Below are 15,411 nucleotides of genomic sequence, written 5' to 3' on the forward strand. Positions count from 1 at the left end.
TCTTCTCTTCTCTTCTCTTCTCTTCTCTTCTCTTCTCTTCTCTTCTCTTCTCTTCTCTTCTCTTCTCTTCTCTTCTCTTCTCTTCTCTTCTCTTCTCTTCTCTTCTTCCTTTCTTCTCTGCTACAGGTGAAAAAAGCCCAGATGAGCAAAGACTGGCTGGTTATACAGGTTTATAGGGATAAAAACCCCTTCCCTTCGGAGTACATGTCCCAGTATGGGAGACCTTTCCAGTGTGTGAAGCCTATGTTAGCTGAATAGCTTGGTGCATTTGGGGTTTTTTGTCCTTACTGGGCTAGAGGTACAATACCACACACACACACACACACACCCCCGGGAGATTGGAGCACCACATCTCTGGTGGCACAGGTTAGTCCCCCCCTTATTTTCCACTCTCTCCGCATCCCCCAACCTCCCCCCTCCCCACACCACCTTGTGGGACCTTCCAAGCTTTGTGACGTCCATGGTTGTGGAGCTGACCCTGCCAGTGGGGCAGTTCCAAGTGCCCACTGCCTGCAGGATAGCCAGGAAAGTAACATCACCATCACTATGGCTGGCAGCTCAAGCAGGTGAGATGGGTCCCCACCTCCAGGGCCACCCCACTGCCCCCTTTCATACTCACAACATGCAGCCTCTCTGGTACAAGCCTGACTGATTTTTGCTCTGGAGAGGTGCAGACTCAGGCAAGATTATTAAATGTCAGAGTGTAAGCAACCTTGAGACTTGAAGAGCACTTGGGTGAAGCACACAGCTGTAGGAGAGATGAGCTATCTCAGAAGGTTTCAAGGGTGTTTGAGAAGCAACAGGAATTGGCTTCTCAGGTTGTGGTGGACTGGTTTGCAACCTGAGCTGTGGCTTTTTTCTTCTCAGAGATCCCTGGTACCTGGTTGTAGTGGTGTAAGTTGACCATTAGCAGAAATTCACTTTGTGTCAGGAGGAGGACACATACAGGGGACAATTCAGGAGATGAAGTGTGATGGGGGAAGATGTCAACAACTCCTTAGAGGCTACTTGCAAGAAGGCCTGGGAGATTTTAAGTACTTATCTGGGGCCTGAAAGACAAATCTGGATTATCATCAAGAAACAAGCAGACAAATCAGCTGACAAATGCACGCAATTTTTATCAAGATAGTCTAGCTAAAACTTGTATTTCAAAAAGGTTCACAAGCCTTGGATGCCTCATTGCTCACATGCAGCAGCCATTAAATCACCCCAGAACTCCACTCCCTCCTTGACTTGCCTTGGGTCCCAACCTGTCCCTGCCCTGATCCTGGCTGGATCCCAGGTGTTGTGTCAATACCTGTGTGGTCATCACAGTTGTCCTAAGGTGGAGAAATATCAGTGGGTCATGCCCCTTGCTTTGCTTGAGGTACTGTGAGTAGTGCAAGAGTGTATGTCCAGCAGCTGCAGCAGATGATCTTCAGCTCCTTCCCTGATAACTTTTTTCTTCCCAGCAGCCAGACATTAGAAGAAACTTTCCGTAAGTTTGCTATATATGGTGACACAGCTGCCAGTGGCAATGACATGACAGGGAAAAACTTCTCCAAGATGTGCAAAGAGTGTGGAGTGATGGATGGGAAAGCTGTGACCAGCACTGACATTGACATTGTATTCAACAAAGTCAAGTGAGTGTCACAGGGAGGAATGATGAGCAGCACTGCTGGGTGGGAGGAGTCAAAGGCAGGAGGCAGGAAGGCTGTCGTGGGGGTCAGCCCTGGGGGCTGTTTCCCAGCCTGCTGCCACCTAGTAGCAAGCTCTTGATCTCACCCCTCAACACAGGACCAAGGGTGCTCGCACCATCACCTTTGGTGAGTTCCAGCAGGCCATGAAGGAGATCTGCTGCAAGCGCTTCAAGGGAAAATCACCAGAGGAAGCACTGCAGGCTGTGTATGGCCTCATGGAGGGGAAGGAGCCTGGCAGTGCAGGCACCACAGTGAGTATGGGTTTCCTCACCTCCTGCGCACCCTGAGCTGCCTTGGGACCATCTGTCGCCGCTGTCATGGAACGTGGGGAGGAGCCTGTTTGTGAGCTGTCTCCTAATACCTCTTGCTTGCCTTCTTTCTTGCAGAAAGCCTGCAAGGCTGGTGCAGTAGACAGGCTGACGGACACCAGCAAATACACTGGCAGCCACAAAGAGCGTTTTGATGAAAGTGGCAAAGGGAAGGGTCTTGCTGGCCGCGAGGATCTGACAGACAACAGTGGCTACGTTGGAGCCTACAAGGGACAGGGCACATACGACCAGACACACAAGTAATGAAACTGCTTAAGGAAACAAGGACTTCTTCCCTACAACATGGGAGGAAAGACAATTAAACATCTCATGCAACCAGCCATCTGTGTCTGTGCACCCCAAATCTGGTAGGGTAGGAACACATAGAGTGGGCACTGGAGGACTCCGAAGAGGGGTGCAGGTTCCCCATCTGACCATGCCATTATTACTTTGTAGTGTGGTTAAATCCAAGTATAAGCTAGCCTTCTGGATAAAATTCTATGGACCAGGTAGTCTGCTGCCTTCACACTGATTTGCATTTCCAATCAAACAAATTGTAAATTAGTCTCTGAATAGTCTCTATCCTTTTTGTTGTGATTTTTGGCTTGGGAAGCAGTGTGTGCATGCTTTTGTATAGCTATGCTGTGTTGCATGTCATTCATAGCTTCTGGTGAAGACAGCCCACCAGTGGTGCCTGACCAAATGTTGAAAAGCACTCTCACAGGGCACAGGATGCAATATGTACCACACTGTGGAGAGGAAAGGGGTAACAAAAACACCAGATCCTGCTTTTTGCTTCCTCCTTTATCCATTTTAAACCTTCTCACCCATTACGAGCATCTGGCATGGTCACTCATTACTGTTTCCCCACTCAGAAGAATGAGGCTTGTGGAAACTGCTAGAACAGAAATTTAGCTGCACACATTTAAATGGCAAAGTCTGAGGGACTTTCTGGCACCAGTGGAAATCTGGATGAGACACAATGACATTGATAATCTAGGTGTTTATACCCAGCCATGACTAATATATGTGATTACTGTGTGAAAACACAGGAACATTGACATGAAGTTACACATCTACTGGGAGAAGAAACATCAAACCAAGACAAACAGTCAATTTATAACAGCTCTAAAGCAGAGTGGGTAAAATACCCCTAAGCTGACGCACAGTAGCCTCAGAGAGCTCTGGGTAGTTGGAAGGCTGTTTTTTTCCAGTTGGGTTTGCTTGACATTTTTTTCACAGGATGATGTGTATGCCACAGGCTTCTCTCTTTAGCACTATTGATCAGCCTAAGAGAAGGTGATTTCTTTCCCTATATACTTAGCTTTTCTGAGGTCACATGCTCCAGCCTCATTCCTCTCCTCCTTTCCAGCTGCAAACCTTCACCAGTTCCCTGGATGCCCCAGTAAAGGTGTTTGTGTCTCAGCTGCCAGCAGCTAGAGCAGGAGGTGTTCAGCCCATCATCCTGACAGCCACCCCCCCCTGCCAGAGGGCTCACACGCTGACCCAGCAAGGAGAGCTGGGGCCCACATGAGGTTGTGCCATTGTCTCATGTCACACCACAACACACAGCACCAGGACATGCTGCTAGGAAACAGTGATATTGACTCTTCAAGCAACTTTTTCTTCTGAGCCTGGAATCACTTCAAGTCCAATTCTGTTTTTCTCCACTGCACTTTTTCTTCTCTGTCAGGAATCAGATAGTACATCTTTTTCCCTCTTTCTTCTTCTCTTTCTTCATGACTTACAAACTTTCTGTCCTCAAGAAATTTAGGGCTAGTAATTACCACCTAGATGGCATCCTGAATCCCTTCTTTACATGCATGTGACATAGTCTGTCTTTCTGCCTGCAATCCTGCAATACAAGTATCACTTAAAAGACAAGGGGGCACAGGTTTTCCAAAGTCTTCATTAATCATTCACAGCATACCATTCAAGATATAAATTACTGACAATTTGTCCTCACATGGAACTTCAGAGCAAGCAGCAAATGGACTAACAAGTTCCTCTGAACCAAAAAGGCATAGAAACAGAAGAGAGTGTCAGAAATGATGGAACAAGACCTGCCTGGACACCATCATGCAACCTGGTCTAAGTGAACCTGCTCTGGCAGGGTGGTTGGACTAGATGATTTCCAGAGGTCCCTCCCAACCCCTAGCATTCTGTGATTCTGTGTGACAAGTGCATCAGTCCTGACTGTGATAATTTCAGATGTGAAAATTAGGGGTATTTTTCACTGTCTGATTAGAAGTCCCCTTTTTGCACAATGTTTTAAGTAGGTGGAAACTGCACTAGGCATTTTGGGAAGTTTGTCTGGGTCTTTATGGGAAAAGGTACATGACCTCCATATGCTCTGAAAAAACCTCCATGATTTTGTAGATTTGAGTCCTAATCAAAGTAGTATTTTCACTGTGCTTTCCTTCACTAAAAAAACCTCTTTTAATATGTTTGTACCTGTGTCTTATTCTCTGAGTTAATCACACCAGCCACCCTTCCCCTGTGCTGTGGGTTGCTACCCCTTAACTGCTGTGACAATTACTTGTGGGGCTACACTGTCAAATGGCATTTCTCGTATCAGGCAATCTGAAAATAAAGAGTTTCCAAATTCAGACAGCCAAAAGTCAAAAGTCCCTTTGTATCAGTGGATGCTGCTGTTGTCCCACAAGTGGGAAAAAAATAGGCCAGATTTGCTACAGAGGAAACCAACCAGAGCAGTACAATGTAAATCAGTCACTGCCTGATCTCTCCCCAAAGTTAAGTATCTGCTTGAACAATTACCTGGCTTTTGGACTTCGTTGTTTATCATTCAGTCACATTCAGTCCTGTGCCTACATCAGGCAACACAAAACAGCTGCCTATACCATGTGGTATAGCATGACTTAAATCATGCATAGCTATTATCTGCAATGCAAAAATCCCTGGACAGCTAATACGTTGCACCAACTCCTGAGACCTCTAACCTCCCAGATCCAGCAAAGTACTTTTTAAAAGCAGGATTTCAAAAAGGCTTAGGTGTAATAAAAATACGTGTATTTGTGGAAATTTTCCTGCTAGTACTGAACAGGTGCCAAAGTTGTGTCAGGTACCTTGCAGTGCCAACAGGTAATTTCAGACATCCCAGTAATTCAGTAAACATACACACTTGTGCACAGCATCAACATTTTTTTAGAAAGCACTTAAATATTAAAGGATTCCTGCTAAAACATTTTTTTAGTAAAACAGCATGTTTGGTTTCAAATTTAAAACCTAATCCATTAATCTCACAGTATTTTATATTTTGATTGTAAACTTTTATTACACAATAATGAACATAAAAATTATCAAGTAACACCAGAAAGTGACATTCACTCTGAAGAGAGGGGAAGAAATTTTCCTCCAGTTTTGTTGTATCACCTAACACTTTTTAAGAGATACATATGTGTAAATTTATATGTATATATATACATAGAGATCATTCTCAGACATGTTCAGTGCTGACACTCACTGGCTTGTAAAGATTTGTGCAATTTGTTTATAACTAATATCCCCATGAATGTCCTAATTGCACATGTAGAGCTAGCAATTTCTCTGCGACAGGATTTAAGCAATAAAACACCTACATATTAAGTATGGCTAATTTCTACACAAGCTGTCCTAGTAGAAAACTGTTTCCTAAAAACAAAACAAAAATAAATCTTCTCTGATACGTCATGTTTTGTCACATTTGAAAGCATGGTCTAATGTGCCTTCCGGTGTCTTGCGCTGGATACCCAGGATTATATTACCCAAAATTACCAGGTATTTTTTTTAAAAATAGACCACAAACTTAGTAAAAAAACCCCCAAACATTACAGTAACTCCTACATTTGTTTATAGTAATTAGTAATCTCCTTCACACTTTCTCACTCTAATTGGCCATGGTTTCTTTGCAAGAAAAAAAGTATCAACGCATCTCTAAGAATAACTTCTAAGAACAACTTCTAAGAAACATGTATGTTCTGACCAGCGATATCTAATAAATATATCTAACTCTGTATCTTACTTTTTACATTCTTCTAAAATCTCTATATCTAATAAAAACAATTTAACTCCTGAGATACATGTAAATGCCAGTAAATAGCTGCTTGTGAGGAATAGGTAATAGAAATTTTGACATATTTAAAATGAGTGACTGGAAAAACTAAGCAGAAGAGTAAGTCATTTGGTTTTGTAAACTGAACTGCTTCTCAGAGGGTGCTGGCTGGAAGCTGCTGTTCTTCATGCTGTTAGTGGGAAATGTCATAGTAGTAGTTTCGTAATCTCAGCTCAACAGCACCAAATCCTGGTCGGTCATCAACGCTGTGGAAAAACAACAGGTATTAATGTGTAGGAAAGAAAAAGCAGTAAAGATAGGTGGGCCTTGTAGCACTTGGGTGTTTATCTCAGTGATAGCCCATTTAAAGCTGTTCACAATATTTTAAGCCTACCAAAATGATGCTACAAAATGAATAACAAGTGGCTGATGTCTCTGCAAAGCATCCAGTCTGTGGATCTAATATCATACCTGCTACTTTGTGGTTAGTCAATTTATTACAAGAAAGAAATGGTGTATCAGATACATTTAATCTTCCACTTTATTTAGTATAGAGATACTTTAAAGAAAAGAATAAAGGACTGGTGGGAGATGTGGTGGTTGGAGGTTGTCTTGGGCTTAGCGATCAGGAAACGATTCTCAATCCTTTGTGAAGTAAGGAGGGGGTGTTAGCAAAACATCCACTACAGACTTCCTGAGGTCATATTTCGGCCTGTTCAGGACATTGGTTGAGGTACCTTGGGTCCTGAAGGACAAAGGGGACCAGCAACGCTGGATACTCTTTAAGAAAGAAACCTTAAAAAGGCAAGAGCAGGACGTCCCAATGCACTTTAAGATGAAATGGCAGTGAAAATGGCCAGCATGTCTGAGCAGGGAATTTTGCTGAGACTCAGGAGGAAAAGGAGAGTTCACATCCTTTGGAAGAAGGGGAAGGCATCTCAGGATGAGTATAAGGATCTATCCAGGTTATGCAGAGAAAAAAATTGGAAGGCAAAAGCCCAGCTGGACATAGAGCCCAGTCCATAAGAGACAACGAATACAATTTTTACAAATACATTAAGAATAAAAAGAAAGCCAGGGAGAATCTCCATCCTTTATTGGGTGAAGGGGGAACATTACAACAAAGGATGAGGGAAAGGTTCCCACTGCTGGAGAATTGCAGGCTCAAGACCATCTAAAAAACCTGAAGGTGCATAGGTCCATGGAACCTGATGAGATCCATCCACTGCTCCCAATGGAACTTGCAGATGAAGCTGCTAAGCCAGTATCCACCATATATGAGAAATCATGGCAGTTTGGTAATGTTCCCACTGACTAGAAAAGGGGAAACATAACCCCCATTTTCAGAAAGGAAAAAAAGAAAGACCCAGTTAGCTACAGGCCAGTCAATCTCACTTCCATGCCTGGCAAGGTCATGTGCAGATCCTTCTAGAAGCTATGCTAAGGCACGTGGAATACAAGGAGGTGATTTGTGACAGGCAACATGGCTTCACCAAGGGCAAATCCTGCCTGAGAAATCTGGTTACAGAACTGGTGGATAAGGAAAGAGCAAGTGATGTCATTGTACCATAAGAAATTCTTGTCTCTATGGCAGAGAGACATGGGCTTGACAGATGGACCACTTGGTGGATAAAGTACTGCAGGATGCTTGTGGTCAAAGAGTAGTTGTCAATGGCTCTTTGTCCAAGTGACAGTGATGTTTCTCAAGGGCTGGTGTTGCCACCAGTGCTGTTTAAAACCTTTGCTGGTGACATACATAGATGATGAGACTGAATGCAGCCTCAGCAAGTTTGCTGATGACATCAAGATGTGTAGTATAGTTGACACCCTCGAGGGAATGGTGGTAGTGATCATTATGTAGTGATAGGACAAGGGGGAGCAGTTTTAAACAGAATATGGGTGGATTCAGATTACTTGTTAGGAAAAAATTCGTGACTGTGAGGATGGTGAGACACTAGAAAAGGTCGCCCAGGGAATCTGTGGATGCCCCCTCCCTGGAGTGTTTAAGGCCAGGCAGGATGGGACTTTAAGCAGCCTGGTTTAGTGAATGGTGCCCCTGTTCATGACAGGGGATTTGGAATTAGATATTTAAGGGTCCTTCTAATGTAAAGCAGCCTATTCTATGGAGAATATTTGCTTAATTTCAAACTTTGTTCTGAAAATACCTTAGACTGATCCTTTTGTAGGAAGGTAATTTTTTTTATGATACCTGATTTTCTTCATAGAACTGTTCCCTCAAAATCAGCTGTGTGAAATCAGTGTCTTGTAGTACACTAAAAAACTCAAATAATTTTATCTTAAAAAGGTGCAACTGACTCCTCGGTTTGGAGGTTGGCTCTAGTTAAACATCAGCTGAAAAAACCTGTTTTGAAATGTTCTTCCCCTGTCTTTCTGGCTGTTAAGTAAGTATACTAAAATATACTTCTATTAGAAGAGAGAGCATGACACTCACTTGTATGTCCAACACAATTTCATTAGATCATAGACTTCTGTTGGACAGGCTTCGGGACGTTCCATTCTTTCTCCTCTTTCAATCATCTGGGCAACTTCACCACCTTTCATTCCCTGGAAAAGGATGACCACAACAGTCATCTGTGTTGCAAATGTATACTGCACACATGCTAGTGTTAAAGAAATACAGGCCTGGAGTTTATTTTTGGGCTATTCTTTGACTAATTAGTTGCAACACATGGGGTACTGGGACCTGTTTTGGCCTGCAATAATGCTTTTTTAGGTAGGAAAAGGCATTGGTTCAAATTTGCCCTCAATCTTTACAGAAAATAATTGCCAGATACAACTACTCACCTTATATGGTTTTTGCCCATATGAGAAAGCTTCCCACATTAAAACCCCAAAGCTCCAGACGTCACTTTTGCTAGAAAATTTGTAGAAATTCATGCATTCTGGCGCATACCACTTGACTGGCCATTTTCCATGACTTTGTGCCTAAAATAAATCATATCAGAAAGGAAAAAAAAAAACCAAACAGGCTGGAGACAGTGGTAAGTAAAGAACATCAGAACTCGTATAAACCAAGTTAATATAGATCTGTATATCTTTGTACTAAATATTACTGTATTTCTAATGTAGCTGGCACTAGACAGAATGGACTGCAGCTTTTTTAGAAGTGTTACAAAATTGTTCCTAATCTTCCACTTTCAAAATAATGCACTGAAGTGAAATCTAAGGTAAGGCATATCTAAAGTAAGTGACCTGGAGCCATGTTTTCAGTGGAATGATATTAAAAGTTGTTCTTTAAGATTTTTCACCTACGTTCTCCACAGAAGGTAAGAGACATTCAGATACACCGAGTCTCATTATTACTTGAAGCTGATGCTCTATTTCAAAGCACGGCGACTCTCATGTGGCAAACTGCAGTTTCATTATATTATGCCATAATGTTATGTTATGATGATGCAAGTATCAAGGTATCCCAGCAAAATGCTAAATCTAGTTAAAGAACTGTTCTTCATTTTATGGAGTTGGAGAGGGAATGGGCCTTCAACAGCAATATTGAAACATCTGACAAGCATCCCTGGCTAGTGGCAGTGGCTTTAGATGTTACTGCCTTCTCTCTCAGCAGCTGTTATTCCAATAGGAAGGGCATGAGAAGAGAGTATGTGTCTGCACCACTTCTGCAGAATTTCATGGTCTTGCTTATCAGTTTTAAATAGCTGATAAAAGAGGATAGGCAGGGGGAAGAAATAATTAGAACTGCAAAAGACGTATCTCAGAAAAAGAGGTGCAAGCGCTGTTAGAGCCTTTGTCTCCCTCAGATGATTTTACCTTAATAGATGTGGCAGCTATTTCAGTTCCTCTAGCAGTACAGAGATATTATGAAATGAAAACCACGCTAAACAAATTCTGCTTCAATCAAGTGCTTAATGGTTAAGTGGCGTATTTAAAAAAGCTCCCCAGATTTGACTATGCTAGTCAACAATACAGTATGCTAGCCTAAATTTTCCTTGGGCATAATGAAAACCCTAAGTGCCCAAAAGTTTCTATCTGCCATAAAGAAATCTTACTTTTTTTTTTATATAGTTACTTAATTTCTACTAAAAACTTCAACTTTCAAGTGACAAGTCTATCAAAAGTAAATGTAAGAAGTAAGCAAATAAAAGAAAGGACTGTTTTTTTCCTCCCTACACATTTCTTAATGTTGATCACCATTGTGAAAGCAGTGACTTTACTATGAGGTTACAAACTACTGGATTATATTTATTTTTTGTAATTTTCAGCTTTTAAAAACAGCTGCACTTCAACTAAAACTAACCTTATTAATCTGTGCTACTATACAGATTTCATGTCTTGTTCAAATCTTACCTTATAATAACTTTCATCAGCACTAAGAGCTTTAGAAAGTCCGAAGTCACTAATTTTGGCATAATGTTGGGTGACTAATAGCACGTTCCTTGCAGCCAGATCCCTATGAACAAAGTTATTCTCCTCAAGGTATTTCATCCCCATGGAAACCTGATGTACAAGCTCTGTTATATTCTTCTCAGTGACATGCCTAAAAACCATAATTGAATTTTTAAAAGGTCAGGAGTTAATTGTCATCACTTTTCATGGACTTCAAAGATAAGTCTTTAGTATTAACTTCCCCACATCATACTAGAAACCTGATATATTTATGTGTAGCTAAGGTTTAATTAGAACAAGCAGCATAAGAATGTCCTGAGCAAGCTGATGTGTGATTCTATCAGTAAATGAGCAACTGAAGAACATGTCAAAATTCTTTCATTTATTCAAAATGCACTATGTTACATATAGGAGACATGTACAAGATAAACAAGTCCCAGTGAAAAGTAAGTACAAGCATTAATTATTACATTACCATCACAGCTACTTAAAATTGCGCCTACAGGAAAAAAAAAAAAAAAAAAGAAAGAATATTTTCTTTTTGCCTCTTGGAAAAACACTTTGAAATGGAGTCAAAGTTTACATACCTATTTTTTTGCAAAAATTTGTTCAGTGGCCCAAGTTCAGCCATTTCCATTACCAACATCCAGGCTTCAGCTTCACATATGCCTATCATTCGAACAATATATGGGTTATCCAGTTGCTGCATTACATTTGCTTCTCGCAGTAATTCATCCTTTATGGCTGGATCATTACTCTCATTCTTAAGAATTTTTACAGCTACTGGTTTGGCACCTCTATGAAAAAGAATCCAATTTTGGGATTAGTTGCTGGAAAATCTGTATGCAAATGCACATGATCTTCACCTGATGTTTCTGTGTACGTAATACAAACTGTGACAAAAGACAGAATTAGCATTCAGAGGGAAAAAAACTCCACTGTAACAGGAACATTCCTCCATCAAAGGCTCAGGAGAGATTTAAGCAAAAGAGAATGGAAAGAACCTGAGAAAATTACAAATAGTCATAAAAATGTCTTAAGAAGCCTGAAAACAACTGTAATGGAAAAAAATTTATTGCCTATTCTGGCAACACTGCCACAAAGCTTTTCTGCCAAGAAATGCTATGAAGCCTTTTCTAAGCACTAAACTTTTGGAAGTGAGACTAGAACACAAGGCACCGTAAAGTCCCAGGGCAGTGCTCTGAAATCCTGACAAACTAAGGCTACTCCTGCAACCTTAAGCTCATACAACTAAGTGAAAGAGTGACTGATCAGAAAGACAGAGCTCAAGGATGAAGCAAGATTGGCAAATACACATGGTGGGACCAGAGCCCTTCAAAACCCAACTTTGCCAGTGGTTACGGGATAAAAAAACTCACAGCATTCCTGTTTTCCTGAAAATCAACCATCCAGCTTCATGAAATAGATATTTATCACACTTATTTTAGGTGAAAATCTCTTTGCTACAGATAAGCTGACCATGGCACTCTATTGCTCAAATAGAGGTTGTGCAGATTGGAAAAACTGAGTGGCATGACTGCCCCTATAAACTATGGAGGAAGGCAGTGGACTTCCCACTCTGCCACCCCTGGCAGGAGAGAAAGTTACCATAAGGGGCACATGCTCTCCTATCAGACAAAATTAATAGCTGCAAGATGACTATGCTGGGGGCAAAGAGGCATCTGCAAACAGAGGAAAAGAAAATAAATGTAAAAAAAAAGAGTCGTATGTATGAAGAGAGAAGCTGGTGAATGTTAGCCCAGATTACCTCGGTACAGTCTGTCACCCCATATGACATGCAGAGATTATGGCTGCCCTGAAAAATGAAGGTTATAACTTCCACATACTAGAGTCCAAGAAAATAAAAGGGAACACTCACTTTTTCATCTTATAGAACCCTTTCTTCACAGTACCAAAGTTGCCAGAGCCGAGTTCTCCTTCCTCCAAAGTTAACAATTTTCTGTCAAGAGTGACATTTTTTGGTTTCATTTCATCTGGATCAGCATATGGACTTTCATAGACCTCAGTGTCCATGGGTAAGGCCTCTCTCTGGTCACCTGCAGGCCAAACCAATTTAAAAATGAGGTATCATGCGAGACATTTTTGCTGTCACAGCCTGTATATTCACCCTTTCTATGTTCAAGATCACCAGTACATTTGCCTTATGAGGGCATTATAAAGGAACCACATGCAGCTCAACTACAGGAACTTTAGAATACCTCAAAGGAGAGTGCTGTCCATCTGGTGACATGTTTTAATTGCTAAGCATTTGCATAATGTAAAATCAGGGGTTCCCATACCAGAATGAGAGCTAAAGGGTGTCTCTTGTACGCAAAACATTCCATTAGTTACCTTAGATGACTCTTCACTCAGAATGTTGCCTTAAATATAGATCATTCTTAAACACCTATCCTTAATTGCGTTTTACAGAAAGCCAGAGGACCAATGTGGCACTGTGGATGCAACAGACCACAATTCTTTTCATGAAGTGCAAGGATGCAGCTTTTAGAGTCAAGGAAGACAAGCTGAAGTTTCACTTCAACATGTAGGGATTTCTGCTAAATGACTTTTATAACAGAACATCTGGCAGCTCCAGCTACCAGATGAGCTTTGACTGTGGCTATATCAATACACAACATAGTGTAAAATACATGCATGAAAAAACAGAAATATGGGTTGAGAAGGGATCTCTGGCCTAAAGAAGGAAATTATATTAATGATGTAAATTATTCCTCCTACCTTTTTCTGCTCCTGTCTGACCTCTTTTCCTTTGCAGCACATAAGGATTAAAAGGTGCTTCATCAGGTGGGTGACCAATAGTTGACTGAAGCTGTAGCACGCAGATTACATTTTTATGTTTAGCAATGAACAGGTAAGTTTAAAACATCTTTTTCCTTCAGGATTATTGCATAATGATTGCAAGAGACACATAAGCAAGAATCAGCAAGAAAGGGATCTAACAAAGTTTATTTGCTTCTGGAAGTTACTGCTTGACTAAATAGGCAGGCCAAATGAAACACACATTGCTAAAGCATAAAAAGCTATTGCATTTGATCTGAGAGAATTAGTAGGAATGGTTCATGCACAAATCTTATTCTGCAGATATTAAATTTACATATTCTTTCATATCTGCCTAGTGGCTACACAAGTAGCCATAAGGATTTTTCTTTAATCTAACCTTCCCAAGTTATCTCTCTCCACATCTATGCCATGCATGAATTCCTAGCACAAATTAGAACAGAAATACTTCCCTATTTCTCCTGTGCCTGTTACAGAGTGACTCCACGTAGATAAAACTAGGATAAAAAGTAATAATAGGCTTGTGTATCATTGTAGACAAACATAATGGACCAGGCACCATGCCAGTCTGTCTGCTCTGAGGAGGGGGAAAATGATCGTATTCTTATTGTTTAAATACAACCCCTCTGACATTACTTTTTGTCAGAGGACTACTGTAGAGCACATAAACCACCCCAGCAGAAACCTGGTGTATTCTGGAGCTCCTAGGCTGAAGATTGAGTCCGGGACATTAAAGTAATTTATACTCTGCTATCTTCTCTCTGTGAACTGTCAAGAACAGGAAATTACAGAAATTATTTCTGCAATTTAGTTTCTCTCTCTCTCTTTTTCTTCTTTCTTTCTTTTTTTTTTTTTTTAATGCAGGACTTGTACTCCACTAACAAGTGACCTCATGCTCCTGAAAGTGTTTTAAAACCAAAAATTCAAACATTAACATGAGTTTGCTCAGGTCAAACAGGAAAGACAGGCATATTGTACCTGCAAACACTGGAAAGGGATGATTTTCAAACATTTGGGTGTATAATTATTTTTTTTAAATAATTATAGGTGTGTTTTTTAAGTGAACAGGAGATGCTGACCAATGTCCAGAAGTGAATTATTACATGCAATAGAAGTTTTATCACTTGAAAACTGTAATTTACAGGGAAAATGCCTTACCCAGGTAGTACAAACCTTTAAATTGTAATGAAGCAATCTGCTGAGGGGGATGAAGCAGGAAAGGTTACTCTGCATGTATTTTACAGAAAACCCTGAATTGGAGGCCAAAACTCAGCAAGATGCCTAGTGAGATGAGCAGGGTGGCATCAGGGATTGTAAGGGTAATGTTTCTGACTTAAGTTGTTCAGTCTTCTGAAAGGCCATTCACTGGCAGGATAAGCTACAAGAGCCCTGAAATGGTTCTGAGATAGGCCAGGGACCAAATTGACCCTCCAGTCTCAAGAACAAAGAGGCAATATAATGGCAGAAAACAAGATTCTCAGCTCTAGTTTTGATTTTTTTACACTGGTACACCTTGCCATATCTGCAAGTTAAGAAATGGATTTCCAAGACTTGTATCATTCTGTTTCACACACAGGCCTTTCACTATCCCCCCAAGCCCCTCTAAGAACAGAATTCAACACCAACTGCATGGTTACAAAACAATATGGACTGACATTAACACCTGACAGATACAAGTACAAAGGAAGCAGGTCTAAAAAAAATAATATTGTGAATACGAAAGGGACCAAGACGCTGAGTCTTCAGTGGAAACTTCCAGGATAGAAGAAGAAAATTTCTGAAGTAACTTAGGAATGACACAATCACAATTTCAAAGGATACCTTTTGCATACTTTACCATTAAAAAAAATTTTTTGGCGAACTGCCAAGTGTTCAGAGAATATCAACTAGAAAAGATTGCATTGCACTGGGACTCAGTGCTTTTTGAAAGCTTTGATGGAACTATCACTTGTCCTCTATTCACTGTGGGGAGTACCTCAGCTGTGCACAGAAGTGCGATGGGAATATGTAAACCCAAGCCTTAAAAATGTCCCACCACACACTGCTCACTTCAAATACTGAAACCTTTTCTGTAGTCACAATTAGGTAAAGAAACACAGGTAGAGCTGTAGCTCCAAACTAAGCAATGAAGCACAGAAGCTCTTATCTTCTTTCCACAGTCAAGTGCTGGACAGAGTTTGAGTAGCTGATGTTAATGAATATAAATTCACCC

The 15,411-nt window shown here is 40.9% G+C and overlaps 3 protein-coding genes across 4 annotated transcripts in view; 2 read left to right on the plus strand and 1 right to left on the minus strand.

The window, feature by feature from the left end:
• NFIL3 (nuclear factor, interleukin 3 regulated) overlaps window positions 1-15,411 on the plus strand; it is a 513,505-nt gene that overhangs the window by 225,376 nt on the left and 272,718 nt on the right. The gene's annotated exons all lie outside the window — the stretch shown is intronic.
• Window positions 1,396-2,328, plus strand: LOC139789987 (tubulin polymerization-promoting protein family member 2-like). Its single transcript, XM_071731156.1, has 3 exons — window positions 1,396-1,622; window positions 1,777-1,930; window positions 2,066-2,328. The coding sequence occupies exons 1-3, from the start codon at window positions 1,411-1,413 to the stop codon at window positions 2,249-2,251; spliced, it is 552 nt and encodes a 183-aa protein (XP_071587257.1). The 5' UTR covers window positions 1,396-1,410; the 3' UTR covers window positions 2,252-2,328.
• Window positions 5,256-15,411, minus strand: part of SYK (spleen associated tyrosine kinase) — a 39,295-nt gene continuing 29,139 nt past the window's right edge. Inside the window, exons 7-13 of one of the 2 annotated variants that reach the window (XM_071730390.1) lie at window positions 13,140-13,230; window positions 12,280-12,457; window positions 10,988-11,197; window positions 10,362-10,551; window positions 8,844-8,984; window positions 8,491-8,603; window positions 5,256-6,304 (exon numbers count right to left, since the gene is read on the minus strand). In XM_071730390.1, the coding sequence (XP_071586491.1) occupies window positions 6,232-6,304; window positions 8,491-8,603; window positions 8,844-8,984; window positions 10,362-10,551; window positions 10,988-11,197; window positions 12,280-12,457; window positions 13,140-13,230 (996 nt within the window). In that variant the 3' untranslated portion in view covers window positions 5,256-6,231. The remainder of the gene's footprint in view (window positions 6,305-8,490; window positions 8,604-8,843; window positions 8,985-10,361; window positions 10,552-10,987; window positions 11,198-12,279; window positions 12,458-13,139; window positions 13,231-15,411) is intronic. The other variant, XM_071730389.1, reaches the window with a different exon arrangement.

The sequence above is a fragment of the Heliangelus exortis genome, chromosome Z (assembly GCF_036169615.1).
Source record: "Heliangelus exortis chromosome Z, bHelExo1.hap1, whole genome shotgun sequence".
Lineage (NCBI taxonomy): Eukaryota > Metazoa > Chordata > Aves > Apodiformes > Trochilidae > Heliangelus > Heliangelus exortis.

What these genes read in the sequence shown, in the direction of transcription:
- LOC139789987 (XM_071731156.1), top strand. Translation starts at nt 1,411, where the DNA reads ATGATCTTCAGCTCCTTCCCTGATAACTTTTTTCTTCCCAGCAGCCAG. An exon ending in ATTGTATTCAACAAAGTCAA is followed by an intron (nt 1,623 to 1,776) that starts GTGAGTGTCACA and finishes CCCTCAACACAG; the next exon opens with GACCAAGGGTGCTCGCACCA. An exon ending in CTGGCAGTGCAGGCACCACA is followed by an intron (nt 1,931 to 2,065) that starts GTGAGTATGGGT and finishes TCTTTCTTGCAG; the next exon opens with AAAGCCTGCAAGGCTGGTGC.